We start from the raw sequence: 15,975 nt of genomic DNA on the forward strand, positions 1-15,975 counted from the left end.
TGAATATCGTAATTTTTCAAAGCATTTTTCTGGTGATGTATGACTTTTAAAGAATATTCTTACCTGCTAAATGTTAATGCGAGTCACAGGGAAAAAATTGAATAATATGAAAATCACCTTAATTATAGATCTTTGAAACTTTGATATAATCAGAAAGGACTGTTAACATTTCATTTATCCACTTTATTTATAAGGCTATTCCTTTTGAACTAGTAATTTCAGCTTGTTCCAGTGATGACTGTGCAGGGAAAACATATCTCCTATCTTGAGTAGTGGCCTTCCTCTCAAAAATAAAAATAATAAAAATAATCCAGTAAAAAATTATATTAACTTATTAATAAATGGGTCATATGATTTAGTGTAGAATTTCAGTTGGAAAAAGAACTCATAAATTGACATTTAGATTACATACATAAGATTAATATACTATTAGTGATAGACTTTTGTGATGATTGAAGCCCTCATCTCATTCATCTACTACTGCCTTTAGAGCTAGAATCCCTTCTGTAGTATTCCAGGAAATAAACAGCTTCTGTTTAACATTCTGGTAAGACTTTTTTCATATCAACAGCAAGAGATGAAATTTGAGAATGTAGTTTGATGCTTGATGCTTCGAAAAAGATTACCTTTACAAATCATGAGACAATTCAAGGTTAATCATAGATTTGGCCTCTGGTTCAAAAATGTCTAACTGAATTTTTTTGCATCTCCTATCTAACATGATTCTTTTTGCATTGAAGAAACAATGTCTGTCTTGAAAAGAGATTAGTGATCATCTGAACGCTGTCCTCACATTTTCATTCATTAATCAACTATTCACTTAATCCCTATTATGTGGCAAAGAATTATCATCCTAGAATGAGTAAGAATATTCTGTTTTTGCTTGAAGATATAGGATTAGGGATTTGGGGTGGAAATTGCAGAAACTCAGACTTGGGCCCCTAAATAAAATACTTTCTTAAAGGCTGAACCACAGTGAAGCAAATATCTTTGTGAAATTAAGTTCTCAAGCACAAGAAAGGTTCTTGTAGTAGAGTTATCCCATCCATGTTAATAGAAAAACCATCCGTAGACCTCTTGTAAAACGACATGTAGCATTTGGTCAGCAGTTAGATGAGGACACTTCTAAAACTCTCTTCAATTCTATGGCTAAATGATAAAACATTGAGTAACTAAGTAAATTGAAAAAATTAAAATTAGCTCTCTGTTTTTTGTTCTGCTTTTGTTATGTAATAAAATGATGTTTTTGTAAAAGTGATTATACTTGATATTTACAGATTTATAGCTTCCATATTTTGCTCTTCAAAATGAAAACAGTCAAAAAATTAAAGAAAAGAACTTTTGAATGTTTTTGAAAGATTGTTTTAAAACATTTTGGAATACTTTACTGTTAAAAGAAAACATGTTTAACATATTTTTGTGTATTACATAGGAATGATGATGTCTCAGTATAAACTTTCTCAGAATTCCATGCACAGTAGTCCTGCATCTTCCAATTATCAACAAACCACTATCTCACATAGCCCCTCCAGGTAATATATATCATTTTATTTAGTTTTGTGTTCTTTGACAGATATGCTCATGAATATGCAATTTTTATATGTAGGTTGTGGTAAATTATTTGTAATAAAATAGTTGAAATGCTTACTCATGATTAGAGAACCACATGTATTTAACTTCAAATATTGCATATGAAAATATTCTTATTATATTAATTGAAGTAGTTACCATGTTAGTAGTTTAATTTCATAGAGTCAAAAGAATATGTTAAAATAATTGATGTGTTGAGATAAATAATAGAGTGTAATTTTTCTTAAAGAGCATGGTTTTATATACTTTAACCAGTTGGCCCTTTTATACAAATAAAATAAATGGATGGCATCAGTTTTACCAATACTCCTTCATTTAATTCTTTTAAATAGACTGTTAATTGTGAATAATTCTCGTGTGTTTTCTGCTTTACAAAATTGTTCTTTTTGTGTAGATTTTATGATATATAAATTAGTATTTGATGTTATTTGACAATGAAATTTCAGGAGATAGCATATTACTTCATTTCTTGATAGTCATTATTTAGCTTTTGTGTTTTAGCCGGTTTGTGCCACCACAGACAAGCTCTGGGAACAGATTTCTGCCACAACAAAATAGCCCAGTGCCTAGTCCATATGCCCCACAAAGCCCTGCAGGATACATGCCATATTCCCATCCTTCAAGTTATACAGCACATCCACAGATGCAGCAAGGTACGAAAGTTTTTACCTTAGTGGGAAATGTGATATAATCTAATTAAGTGTAATTCCAAGCAAATTCAGTTCTTTCTTTTAATAATTTTGAAAACACAAACTGAAATATTATACTGCATACTTATTTGTTAATCGGCAATTTTATTTTTAAGGATATGGCTTAAACATTTAAAAACATGTTATATTTATCATTGGAAATTTGACGTTTGAGAGGTGAAAGGAACAAGGCCATTTTGACACTTTAAAGTAGGTTTTTATATAACTGAGTATATTTAGTTAAGAAATTAAGACTGTTCTTTTATTATTAGATGTTTTCCTGTATAGTAGAATTACGTCAAAGAAGAAAGTATGTTTTAATTGGCAGAGCACCTATAATGTGAAAAATTGACTATATGAAGTTGATACAGTAATAGCATAGGAAAATTAATCTTAGATGAAAAATTTCTGGGGTCAGATTATTAATTCTCAATTAAAGTCAAATATTGATAGAGAATATAATGATGTTATTTTAAGGTGTATTGCCTTGAATTTACTTCAAGACTACTTAATAATTGATTCATTATTAGTATAGATATATTTAACCTTTTTTGGGAAAAAATTTTTAAAAGACATTAAAGTACAATTATAGAAAATATAACAAACATCTGTGGTTTTTCTCCCACTTAATTAACGGCAAATTTTTAACACTGACTCAACCATTAGTTTCTAGGTATAATCTTGTTTTTTATTGTTCATGGATAATTTTTAACTCAGTTATCCAACAAAACAGCCTACTTCTGGTTTTCCAAAGGTAAATAATGAAATATCAGGTTGAGACCATTTCACACACTAACTCAAGGAGAGACTTGGAGACATGTTTGAAATAGATATCAGTAAAATACTGAATTTAGTGTGAGTAGTGAATGTACTTATGTCCTGTAGATGCTTAATGCTTGTGAACTCTTAATATACTTTGGCATATTAAACTTTGGCAAGGTATGAGGAACATATTAATGTTATTAGTCAAAGGAAAAAGTCAAAGGGTGTATTTCTTTCTTTTTAAATATTTTTTTTATTGTTAAATAAATCATATATACAAAGAAAAGAAAGACAGCAATGATTTTCAAAGTATACTTCAACAAACAGATAGAGAACAGACTCTAGAGTTTGTTATGAATTTCCTTCTAGCTGCTCCAAAACACTGGAGGCTAGAAGAAAATTTTTTTTCTTTTTTGTGAAAAATAGCATATACAAAAAAGCAATAAATTGCAAAGCACAGAGTAACAATTTGGAGAACAGATTTCAGTTACCACCATTTTAGGTTTTTACTTCTAGCTGCTCTAAAATATTGTAGACTTAAAGAAATATCAATATAATGATTCAGCAGTAATACTCATTTGCTAAACCTTACCTTGTCTGTATAACTCCATTATCACCTTTGATCTTTCTCCCGCACTTTAGGGGTATTTGGGCTATGCCTGTTCTAACTTTTTCACATTGGAAGAGGCTGGAACTATTTGATGTTCTGGAGAGGCTGGCCCCTCTGCATTTCAAGACTTACTGTCTAGGGACCCAGCTGGAGGTTGTAGATTTCTGGAAAGTTACCCTAGTGCTTGGAACCTTTTTTTTTAAATTCTGAAAAATAACGTATATACAGAAAGGCAGTAAGTTTTCAAGTACCTGTTAACAGGTAGTTATACAACAAATTTTTAAGTTTGATAGGGGTTATAGTTCTACGATTTTTCATTTTTTCTTTTAGCTACTCTAAGACACTGGAGCCCAAAAGAAAATCAATATATTGATTCAGCAGTGATGTTCATTTGTTAAATCCTATCCTTTCTATTATACTGTTCCTTCCCTTTTTTTTTCTTTTTTGTGAAAAATAGCATATATACAAAAAAGCAATGAATTTCAAAGTACACTGCAACAATTAGTTGTAGAACAGATTTCAGAATTTGGTATGATTACAGTTCCACAATTTTAGGTTTTTGTTTCTAACTGCTCTGAGGTACTAGAGACTAAAAAAAGTATCAGTGTACTGATTCAGCATTCATACTCATTTGTTAAGCCCGACCTTCTCTGTATAACTCTACTGTGATCACCTTTGATCTTTATCCCACTCTTTAATGGTATTTGGGCCATGGTCATTCTAACTTTTTGCATGGAACCTTTGTAGACTCTTATATAGTGCCATAGGTGTTCTTTAGAATTGGCTAATTCTTTAGGAGTGGTTTTAGTTAGGGTTTGGCAAACTGTGATAGGTAGCAATGTCTAACTGAAGCTTGTGTAAAAGTAGCCTCCAGAGTAGCCTCTTGACTCTATCCAAATCCCACAGCCACTGATACCTTATTTGTTAACACTTTTCTCTTTTTGGTCAGGATAGCATTATTGATCCCACGGTACCAGGGCCAGACTCATCCTTGGGAGTCATCTCCCACGCCACCAGGGAGACTTTTACCTCTGGATGTCATGTCTCACATAGTGAGGAGGGCAATGATTTCACTTGTAGAGTTGGGCTTAGAGAGAATGATGCCACATCTGAGCAGCTTCCTGGTCCTCTGGAAGTAACTCTTAGGCATACCTTTAAGTAGGGGCTAATCTTCTCTGCTACATTCATTGGCTTCACAAGAGCAAACCTCAAGATCAAGGGCTTCACCTATTGATTTGGATGTCTCTAATGTTTGACACAGTGTCAGGGGTTTCCCTGGTGGTAAAGTTTAATAGTTTCATATTTATTCTCCCATCCCTCCCATCCTTCAAGGAACTTTGCCAATACTTTTAATTACTTACTTAATATACTCTGGGATGTATCCGGACATTGGATTACATTATGCAGGATTCAAGGCCCTCATTCTTATTCTGGGCTCCCTTTGTTTGGATTGTTTAAATAATCTATGCAGACAGATTGAGTTAGATTTATGTGCTACATAAAATTTAGGTTCTGCACAAAATAAGCTTTTCTTCCTTTGATCTCAGAATAGATGAGTTCTAAAATATAGACATTGTCTTCCTTACCCCAGTATTCCAAATCCCGACTTGATTGGCTTTGTTTTTAACTCTATATACCAATTTATGCATATAAAAAACAGCCTCTCAAAATCCAGAAATAATAATTACCACTCCAGGTTAAATGTAACTGCTATAAAGAGCTTATGGTCTAGGCCCCTGTTTTCTGTTAAGTATTTTCTGAATGAGACCATACGATAATTGCTCTTTTGTTTCTGGCTTATTTTGCCTCACCAAATGTCACACATGTTCATTCACAATGTTTTGTGTCTCAGAACTTCATTCCTTTTGTAGCCACACAATATTCTATCATATGTATACACCATTGTTCACCAATATACTTCTCAGTCGGTGCATCCTTCAGCCACCTCCATTCATTAGACATCATGTGTAATGTCCAAAGTCAGCAGTCCATCAACAGTCTCAATTTTAGATAATTTCATTGTTCCTAAGAGAGAGGTGACCGATAATACCCCCTTACCAAATAGAAAATCGAAACCTCCCTTAGCTCTTGTCCCACACCCCATTTTTTACCCCTGTTGTTCCTGTGGTACTATTGATGTTTTCCTGTTAAACATAACCCATAGCATGCAATTGCAATTTTCCCCTATATCCTGAATTAATATACTCTTTGTACAAGATTCATACCTTTGAAGTATTTCATGAAAGAACTTATTTATATTTGTAGTGTTACTCTGTGGGACACATGGGTCTGTACAACCTCAAAGTGCACATTTTGTCTTATGGAAATGTCTACAAAGATCTAAATGTGTGTAGGAAAGTATGTATTTTTTTTTACTCTTAATACTGTGCTGATGTCTTTTAACAAAATAAATTCAGCTTCTTTGAAAGCATAAATTGAGATTACAGCATCAAAAGAAATAAATTTGAGGGCCTTTTCAATAAGGAGTCATTTGTTTAATTCCCAGGTACTTGAGGAAGTAAAAAAGTTACTAATGGCTTAGCTTCAACCAGATATTTAAATTATTCTAAATAAGAAAATTTAGTATCATGAGAAACAAATGGAAAGATCAGTAGGACAGAAAAAAAATCGCCAAATAAGGCAAATATCTATGGGAATTAGAGTACCAGAAAGGTAGTAGTTAAAATATTTTTCCTAACTTTATATTTAAAAATTGTAACCGTGCCAAAAAGTTGAAAGAATAGCACAATGAAACCCTTCCCCAACAGATATAACCACACTTTGCCCTTAAATACATCTTCTAAAGATTGAGATTCTTCTGTATACCCATCAAATGTAATAATTAACCCCTAAAAAAGTGAAAGCAGCTCTATAATATCATCTGCATTCAGTTTTCACCAATTATTTCAAATAGGTCTTTCATAAGTTTTTTTCTCCTCTGTTTAAAGTATAATATAATCTAGTTCCTCACATTTTGCATTTGGTCTTTACATCTTTTTTGGCTCTTTAATCTAAAACATACCCTATCTTTTTTCTTCCGTGACAGTTTTTGTTTTGAAGAGTTTGTGCCAGTTTTGTTGCAGAATGTCCCATCTGGACTTCACTGTTTCCTCATAGTGCTTTACTTTTCATATACCCCCTATATTTCCTATAAACTGGAAGTTGGTTTTAAAGCTTGATTACTTTCCAGTAATGTATTTTTGACATGAATAATCCGTATGTAATGTTTGTACTTTATATCGCATTACATCAGAAAGTATATAATGTTAAGTGGTATTATTATTAGTGATATTTGATAGTGATCACCTGATCTCTTCATTGTAAAGAATGTATTTTTTTCTTTTGCAACAAGTACTGAATTATCTGTGGTATTAGTTTTTTGATTATTCAAATATACTGATTCCCAGTAACTTTTTTTAAAGCATTTTTTATTTGGAAATATGTCATACATGCAGGAAAGTGATAGATTTCAAAGTACATTTTAACAAGTAATTATGGCTCCAACTTCAAAGTATGATATTGGTTATGGTTCCACAATTTCAGCTATTTTCTATCTTCTCTAATACACTGGAGACCAAAAATAAATATCAGTATAATGATTCAGTAGTCATATTTGTTTGTTAAATCCTATCTTCTCCATTACAACTCCTTCCTCTTCATTTGTTCCTTCTCTCAGTCTTTAGGGATATTTGGGCAATGATCGATTCCTAACTTCTTCATGTTGAAAAAAAATTTCAACATTATGGGGTAGTGGGATACAACTGTACCTCTGGGTATCATGACTTCTCTGGCATAGAGACAATCTAGAGGTTTTAGGTTTTTGAAAAATAAACTGAGTGAAACTATTATAGACTCAGATATAGCCCTGGGTATTCTTTAGGATTTTCAAGAATATTGTTGGTTAGGGCTTGGCATACTGTGGCAATTTGCAATACCTAGCTGATGCTCGTATAAGAGTAATAGCCTCCAGAATAACCTCTTGACTCTATTTGAAATCTCCTAGCCACTGCAACCTTATTTTGATACATTTCTTTTCCATCTCCCAGTAACTTTTTACTTAAAGGGCTTAGCGTCCAGTAATGATCCTTACTTCATCACTTTTTCACTGGTTGTTTTAGGAAAATGGCAGTTTTCTAATTCTGTCATTCTAACTGTGGCATTTACATTTCTTAATTTAATTTTAAACATAGTGGAGAATAAATTGTTTAATAGTGATGGGTTGATTGTATAAGTTAGTTTTATTATAAGTCACAAAATTAGAAGAAAATATGGTTGAATTTTTGGTACTTTTAAACATGAAAAGGCCTTATTTCTAAGCACACATAAAACCTGGAATCCAGAAATGAAAGAAATAGAATGATTTGTTATAAATTTCTTTGTGAGAGGGAAGACCATACACAATAACAAGTAGATATTGGGAAAATATTTGCAGCATTTATTATGAGCACAAAACATTTTTTTAACATACCAAGATCTCATAGGCTGATAAAAAAACAAGACAAAAATAGACTAAAGAGGTAAACAGACAATTTACTGAAAAAGAATAAAAGCTTGGATACAGAAAATTGGATGTAAAAAGGTTTAATAAATATATGAAAATATGGCTGCATGGCTCAAAATTATACAGATAGAAAACAAAATGAAATAAAATTTTATACCAGTCAAGTTTGTGAACATTTTATAACTGTACAATACCCACTAATAGCAAGGATACGGAGACATATGAACTAAGAGCCTTGATAGGGATATAAATTGTTACTTTTTTAGAGAGAGTTTGACAGTATTGTAATTTAAAATATGTATACTTTACTGAGTAGTTCAAAATCTCTTCCCTTAAAAGGGGAGAAGATCAAAATATGCTTAGACTGGTTTTTAATGTCAAGTTCTACCAAACGTTCAAGGAAGAGATAATCTAATCTTAAACTATTCCAGAAAAACAAGTCAGCTCTCTCCCAATTAATTCATAGCTTTGTATAATTATCTTGATGAAATCGAATGAAGTATAGAAAAGGGAAATTATAGGCCAGTCACAACATAGAGAACATGGAAACAAAATTTCTAAATAAAGTGTTAGTAAATTTTGAAATAATGTATCAACATATATAACAATTTTATGTACATAAGAAATCATAAGATTGATTAGCATTAGATTGTTAATATAATGCTAAATAAGGGAGTAGGGACCATGTGAGCCTCTTAATTCAAAAAGAAAGTTCAACTTCAATTCCTGTTTTTAAAAATGTTCATGAAATAAGAATAGACTATCATAATCTTACCCTGGAAAGGCTGTCCAACTAGTGGTGAAAAAGTAGGAACATTCCCTTTGAAATCATGGATAGGACATGATTTCCTGCAATTGGTGTGTAGTGGACATCCTAGCCAATACAGGAAGAGAAGAAACATAAAGCAAAACTGTAATTATTGGTAAGGAAGAAGCAAAATGTCATTTTCAGATGATACAGTTGTCTTCATAGAAAATCCAAGAGTAGCCACCGATAATATTAGAGTTATTAGAAGTGTTTCTCAGAGTTACTGGATACAAGATTGTTATACTAAAATTAATTGCAATTTTTGTACACCAAAAATATCTTTTTTTTTAATTTTTAACTTTTTTACTGTATAATATAGCATATATACAAAGCTAAGAAAACATAAAGTAATGATTTTCAAGACTCTCTTCAACAAATACTTACAGGATAGATCCCAGAGTTTGCCATGGGCTACCATACCATCATCTCAGATTTTTCTTTCTAGCTGCTCCGAAACATTGGAGGCTAAAAGGAATAAATATTTTTTATCATGACAATTGATTTTTTTTTCTTTTTTGTAAAAAAAGAAAAAAGCATATATATGAAAAAGCAATAAATTTCAAAGCACAGAGCAACAATTAGTTGTGGAACAGATTTCAGAGTTGGATATGGGTTACAATTCCACATTTTAGGTTTTTACTTCTAGCTGCTCTAAGATACTGGAGACTAAAAGAAATATCCATATAATGATTCAGCAATCATAGTCATTTGTTAAGCCCTACTTTCTCTGTATAACTCCACACTCTTTGATATTTCTCCTATACTTTAGGGGTATTTGGGCTATAGCCATTCTAACTTTTTCATGTTGGAAGGGGCTATCAGTAATATGGGGTAGGGAGATGCAACTAGCTGATGTTCTCGAGAGGCTGGCCCCTCTGTATTTCAGGACTTATCTGCTCCAGGGACCCATCTGGAAGTTGTAGGTTTCTGGAAAGTTACCCTATTGCATGGAATCTTTGTAGAATCTATATATTGTCATAGGTGTTCTTTAGGATTGGCTGGAATGGATTTGGTTGGGGTTTGGCAAGTTATGATAGATGGCAATGTCTAACTGAATCTTGCATAAGAGTGACCTCCAGAGTAGCCTCTTGACTCTATTTTAACTCTCTCAATCACTGATACCTTATTTGTTACACTTCTTTTCCCCCTTTTGGTCAGGATGGCATTGTTGATCTCATAGTGTCAGGACCAGACTCATCCCTGGGAGTCATCTCCCACGCCTCCAGGGAGACTTTCACCCCAGGGTGTCGTGTCCCACAAAGTGATGGGAGGGCAATGATTTCACTTGCAGAGTTGGCTTTAGAGAGCGTGAAGCCACATCTGAGCAATAAAAGGTCCTCCAAAAGTAACTCTTAGGCATACCTATAGGTAGGCTAAGCTTTTGTGCTACATGCATAAGCCTCACAGGAGCAAGCCTCAAGATCAAGGGCTTGGCCTTCTGATTTCGGTGTCCCTAATGTTTGACACGGTATCATAGGTTCCCTGGTGGCAAAGTTTAATAGTTCCATATTTTTTCTCCTATCCCTCAAGGGAGAAGTATAATCTTCTTAAAGATTAAGAATTAAATTTTTAAGAATTTTAAGATAAACCATAAAATGTCTAGGAATAAATTTAATGTTAATGTGGACAAGACCCACTGTTGAAGAAAATTATAAAACTTTTGAAAGAAATAAACCCCTCCAATATGGAGTGTTATGTCACTTCACAGGCAGGAAGACTCAATATTAAAACAAAGGCCACTGTTAAAGTGAAAAGAAAACTTTTAGTATGGAAAAAAATGTTCAGAAATCATACCCTTGATAAAAGGTTTAATATTCAAAATCTATAAAGAACTCCTACAACTCAACAATAAAAAGTTAAGCAACTCAATTTAAAATGGGCAAAGACTTTAATAAACATTTCTCCAAAGAAAATACACAAATGGCCAGATAGCATATGAAAAGATGCTCTATTTCTTTAATCATGAGGGTATACAAATCAAAACCACAGTGAGATAACCCTTCCTACCCACTAGTGTGGCTATAATTAAAGATTGGAACATGAAGTGTTCACTGAGTATGTGGAAGAATAAGAGCTCTCACACGTTGCTGATGGGAATGTCAAATGGTGCAGCCATTGTAAAAAACAGTTTGGCAATTCCTCAAAAAGTTGAACATAGAATTACTGTCTTTTTTGATCCAGTAATTCCACTCCTAGGTATATACTCAAAAGAATTGCAATCAGGGACTCAAATGAATACTTGTATGCCAGTGTTCGTAGCACGTTATTCACAATAGCCGAAAGGTGGAAGCAGCCCAAGTGTCTATCATTAGGTGAATGAACAATCAAAATGTGGTATATGTGTATGATGAAATATTTTTCAGCCATAAAAAAGAATGCTACAGTGAACCTTGCATACAATATGCTAAATGACATAAGCCAGACACAAAAGGACAAGTATTGTAGAGTTCCATCTTTATGGGCAATCTAGGATTGGCAGATTCATAAAGATAGGAAATACAATGCTGTTTACCAGGGGCTGGAGGGAGAGGAGAATGGGTAGTTACTGCTTAATGAGTACAGAATTTCTGTTTGGGATGTCTAAAAACTTCTGGAAATGGATAGTGGTAGTGGTTACAATATAGCAAATTTACTTACTGCCACTGAATTGTACACTTAAAAATGGTTAAAATGGTAAATTTTATGTTATTCATTTTCTACCACAATGGAAAATGTCTTTAAAAAAGTAAACTATGAAAAGCGAAACTGTAAACTTTTTAGAAGATAATACAGATTATATTTATGACTTGTATTAAGGAGGATAATAAACCTTTTAGAAGATAATAACCTGTAAACCTTTTAGAAGATAATACAGATTATATTTATGACTTGTATTAAGGAGGATTTCTTAAAACAGACCAAAATCTGATAAGGGGATATTATTTGTTGGTTACAAATAATATCCTTCAAGACTATATGAAGAATTCTCACAGGTTATTAAGACAAAAACCAGTAGAAAAAATGTTCAAAAGATGTGCATAGACTACCTACACAAGAGGGAATCAGAATAGCTGGTACTCATGAAAAGATGCCTGACTTCACTAGTAATCAAATACAGATTAAAATGGCAAGCATACACATTTCCCACCCTCAGACTGACAAAAATTGTTGTCTAGGATTTAAAGCAGAAGTCTCTCCTATCCTATTAAGTGGAGTATTAATGGCCATAAATAATTGGAAAAGATAATTGTTAATATTTACTGAAGTCTAAAATGGGTATATTCAGCAATTTCACTCCAGGTATTATACCCTAGAGCTCTTAAACATTTGTACAAGGAGCCACATATTTGAATATACATTGCAGCACTGTTTATGACAACAACATTTTTTAAGCAATTTAAACATCCAACATAATGGGTAAATTGTGTATATTATATGACAGAATTATATTGTAATGTTTAAAATAAATCAGTTGAAAACTATTTATATAAAAATGGATAAATCTCAGCATAAAGTTGAAATAAAAAGATTTATAGAAGGATATTTACCATTTATATAAAGTTACAATATGCAAAATAATTCTGTGTAAAAAAAAACAAAACTAAGAAAAAAATAATGCTGTGTATTATTTAGGAATACATTTATAGAAAAGCTATAAATGTATGATAGATAGAATGAACTGCAAATTCAATGTAGTGGTTATCTCTAGGGAGATACAGATGATCGAGGCACCTCATTCATATCTGTTATGTTTTACTTTACAAAAATAGATCTGAATGACCTCTGGCACAATATAAAAATTGATCAAGCTATATATATATAGTCACCAAATGAGTATTCGTTATAGTGTCTGTACTTTGTGTATACTCTATTTTTTGTGAACCATTATTAGTCTCTAAAAATTTTATAAAACTCTTTCTTTTTAATTTCAGCATCAGTATCAAGTCCCATCGTTGCAGGTGGTTTGAGAAATATACATGATAATAAAGTTTCTGGTCCGTTGTCTGGCAATTCAGCTAATCATCATGCTGATAATCCTAGACATGGCTCAAGTGACGACTACCTACACATGGTGCACAGGCTAAGTAGTGACGTATGTAATATTAGTATCATTAAGGTAATAAAATAGTCTTAACAACTTAGTATTTCAATTCCACAAGTGTTTAAAGGGTATCTGCCATTTATCTAGGATTGTGCTAGTACTGAGAATCTATGAGCAAGATGGTTCCTGTACCTGCAGTGCTTAGTCTAGGTTTTTAAAAAGTTGTAAAAAAAAAATTAACAATGAAGAGCAATATGACACAGAGTCTGAAAGTGGCCCATAAAATCTAAAATATTTACTGTCTGTCTTTTATAGAGAAAGTTTGCTAATTCCTGATATACAGGTTTAGGTTCTTAATGAAATATAATTTCAGTTTTAAGTTATTAACAACTGATCACCACAATAATGAACTGTCATTTATTAATGCCTGGGTCTTTTTCTCTTTAAGACCTGTATAAAGCTTTTTTCCCTAAAAATTTAATTTTGCTTTGATATTTTTAAAAGATTACACATATTGGAAATTTGTCTTGTTATTGATTTGATGGTATTCTCAATGTAAGCTATGTGTTTCTCTATAAAAGAAATAAGAATTATCTTAGCCCTTAGGATAACAGAGATGAAAGTGGACTCTGTCTTGAGACATTTACATCCTGGTAGGATGTTCACAGCTCCTTTTGTAGAAAATAGCAAAGAATAACGGAGCATACTACTAGTAACACCAATTTTCTTATTCATTGCCATGCTTAGGCTGTTGGTTCTTTTGGATACAATTCCAATTCTCCTAAGATTTACCAAGAAGAAAACAGGAAAGTTCAGAAGAATTATGCTTTTGAATACCAACACTTTACCTGTCAGTAATTTATGTCTTTTATTGGTTCTCTTTAAGATTTCTCTAAAACCTCTCCTATCATTAAACATATGAATTGTGTATCCTAGGATGGAGATTCTTCAACAATGAGGAATGCAGCATCATTTCCCTTGAGGTCTCCACAACCAGTATGTTCCCCTGCTGGAAGTGATGGAACTCCTAAAGGTATTATTGTAACTAAAATTTGCTTCAGCATTTCATATTTCAAGTTGAGTAAAGAACTAAAATGTCAGTGAGTAGATACCAAAAAGTTATTCTCTACTGTTTTCATTTATTGTGTAGAACAATAAATAAACCTGTACTTAAACAGGCCTAGATCATGGGGTTCTCCTGTAACTCCCTCCCTACTCCCCCCCAAAAATTCTTATTTCATATCTAGCCCACCTGTTTTCCTCCTACTTCTTTCTTTGCTTTTTCTTAATTATCTCCTCTCCCTGCTCTCTCATTTTTCAATATTTCCTAGACTTTTTAATCTCCCATTTTACTCTCTTCCTTGGATATTTTATTCTGTTTTATAACAACATTGATTACTTATATGAACAAATCAGTGTCTCCCAAATTAGTGTCTACACCTCCAGTCTTGTCTCCAAAATTGTAACTCTTCATCTCCTTTCTAGATAGCTAACAAAACTTTTCATGTTCAAAATTGTTCTAACTCTTCTTTCTGTTATTCCTATCTCTCTTAATGGTATCCCAATCCTGAGTCATCTTAACTTGAAATTTTGAAGTCATCTAGAGTTTTCTCTTTCCTCGCAGTTACCAGATCTAGCCTGTTCTGTGTTACCTTCCTAAATCTATCACATCTACTTTCATCTCTGCTTATAAAAATCCTACCTACCTTTAAAGGTGTACTTTAAATGGATGATTTTCCATGATCCCTCCCCTAATCTCCTCAAGCCATTAGTGTATATTTTTTTCTAATAATTGATCCTCTACTATCTTATGGACATAAATTTTATTTTATTTATCTTTGAGTTCCCAAATAGCCTTGAATGATTTCCTGCTTATAATATATTCACTAAATTATGAACTTAAATCCGTATTTGGCCTTAAATTTGCAGGCTGATGATTTTTCATTATCAGGATTCATGAGGTAAAGGTTGAGCCATTCTAATTCTAAAATGCTATGAATTTTTAGGGGTAAAGGTAACCCAGCTTCTGAGAGAACAGCTTTCAAAGTAACCCTTTTTGCAGGTTAGGCATTAAAGTTTGATGGCTCTCCCTCAACTGTTGCCAGAGTGAGATGTTAATCAGATTTCCTCGAAGGAAACAGGGTATAGGGGGTTGATCTGTACAAGCAGCCTATTATTCTTTTAATTCTTGAGGATAAATGAATTGATAGATAATTTTATCTATAAATTGGGGCTTCTGATGACTAATGCATTTGTGAGGATGTTTTCCAACTAGTTTTAAAGAGTGTGTGTATTGTAAGTCAATTGGTTTATGGGTAAATTTTTTGGAATTTTAAGTTTGTTTTAAAGCATATATAATTTGCCATGGAAACTTAAATTAGAAAAACTATATGGTGTATAATAACTAGGAGTTCAGAAAATCTGGATTTAAATTTTTCAGTTTGCTAATTACATATTCATGGACAAATTTCTTAACCTTAACTTTCTTTTCTTAACTTTCCTTTTCTCCAATATGGATATGATAATACTCTTCAAGATTGTTGTAAAAATTAAATGAATTGATAAGCATAGCACCTTGCACAAGCTGGGACACAAAGTAAATGGCCCAAAAAGTGTTAATGTCATTTCCTTTTAATGTCTTAAAGCTCAGTCTAAAACCAATCTTTTGATTTGTATGAGTTCAAAGTGATATTTGTAGCCAATTACTCCAAGAGCATATTTCCCAGACTTTATTCAAAAGTTATACTCTCTAGAAAGTTTTATTTTAGGTTTAACATATTAACATTGCTAATTCAAAGTAGATTTATGTAACATGGAAAAATCATTTTATAAAATTCTCATTTTATTTATCTTATACATTTGGACATGTTATGAATTGGTGTTCTAATAAAGTAAAACTAGTCTTATCCAGCCTCTAGTCTTCATGCTTGTTAAAAAAAGGAAACTTAAATTAAGACATACCTAAGTTTAAATTCTTTCTGTAAAGTGCTTTTA

At 32.4% G+C, this 15,975-nt stretch overlaps 1 protein-coding gene across 8 annotated transcripts in view; it reads left to right on the top strand.

Moving 5' to 3' along the window:
• The window catches only part of NIPBL (NIPBL cohesin loading factor), a 230,179-nt gene that overhangs the window by 125,748 nt on the left and 88,456 nt on the right, over window positions 1-15,975 (top strand). For all 8 annotated transcript variants that reach the window (XM_077116990.1, XM_077116994.1, XM_077116996.1 and 5 more), the window contains 4 exons: window positions 1,433-1,532; window positions 2,092-2,243; window positions 12,872-13,032; window positions 13,918-14,014. In XM_077116990.1, the coding sequence (XP_076973105.1) occupies window positions 1,433-1,532; window positions 2,092-2,243; window positions 12,872-13,032; window positions 13,918-14,014 (510 nt within the window). The remainder of the gene's footprint in view (window positions 1-1,432; window positions 1,533-2,091; window positions 2,244-12,871; window positions 13,033-13,917; window positions 14,015-15,975) is intronic.

This window comes from Tamandua tetradactyla, chromosome 9, assembly GCF_023851605.1.
Source record: "Tamandua tetradactyla isolate mTamTet1 chromosome 9, mTamTet1.pri, whole genome shotgun sequence".
In the NCBI taxonomy this organism is placed as follows: domain Eukaryota; kingdom Metazoa; phylum Chordata; class Mammalia; order Pilosa; family Myrmecophagidae; genus Tamandua; species Tamandua tetradactyla.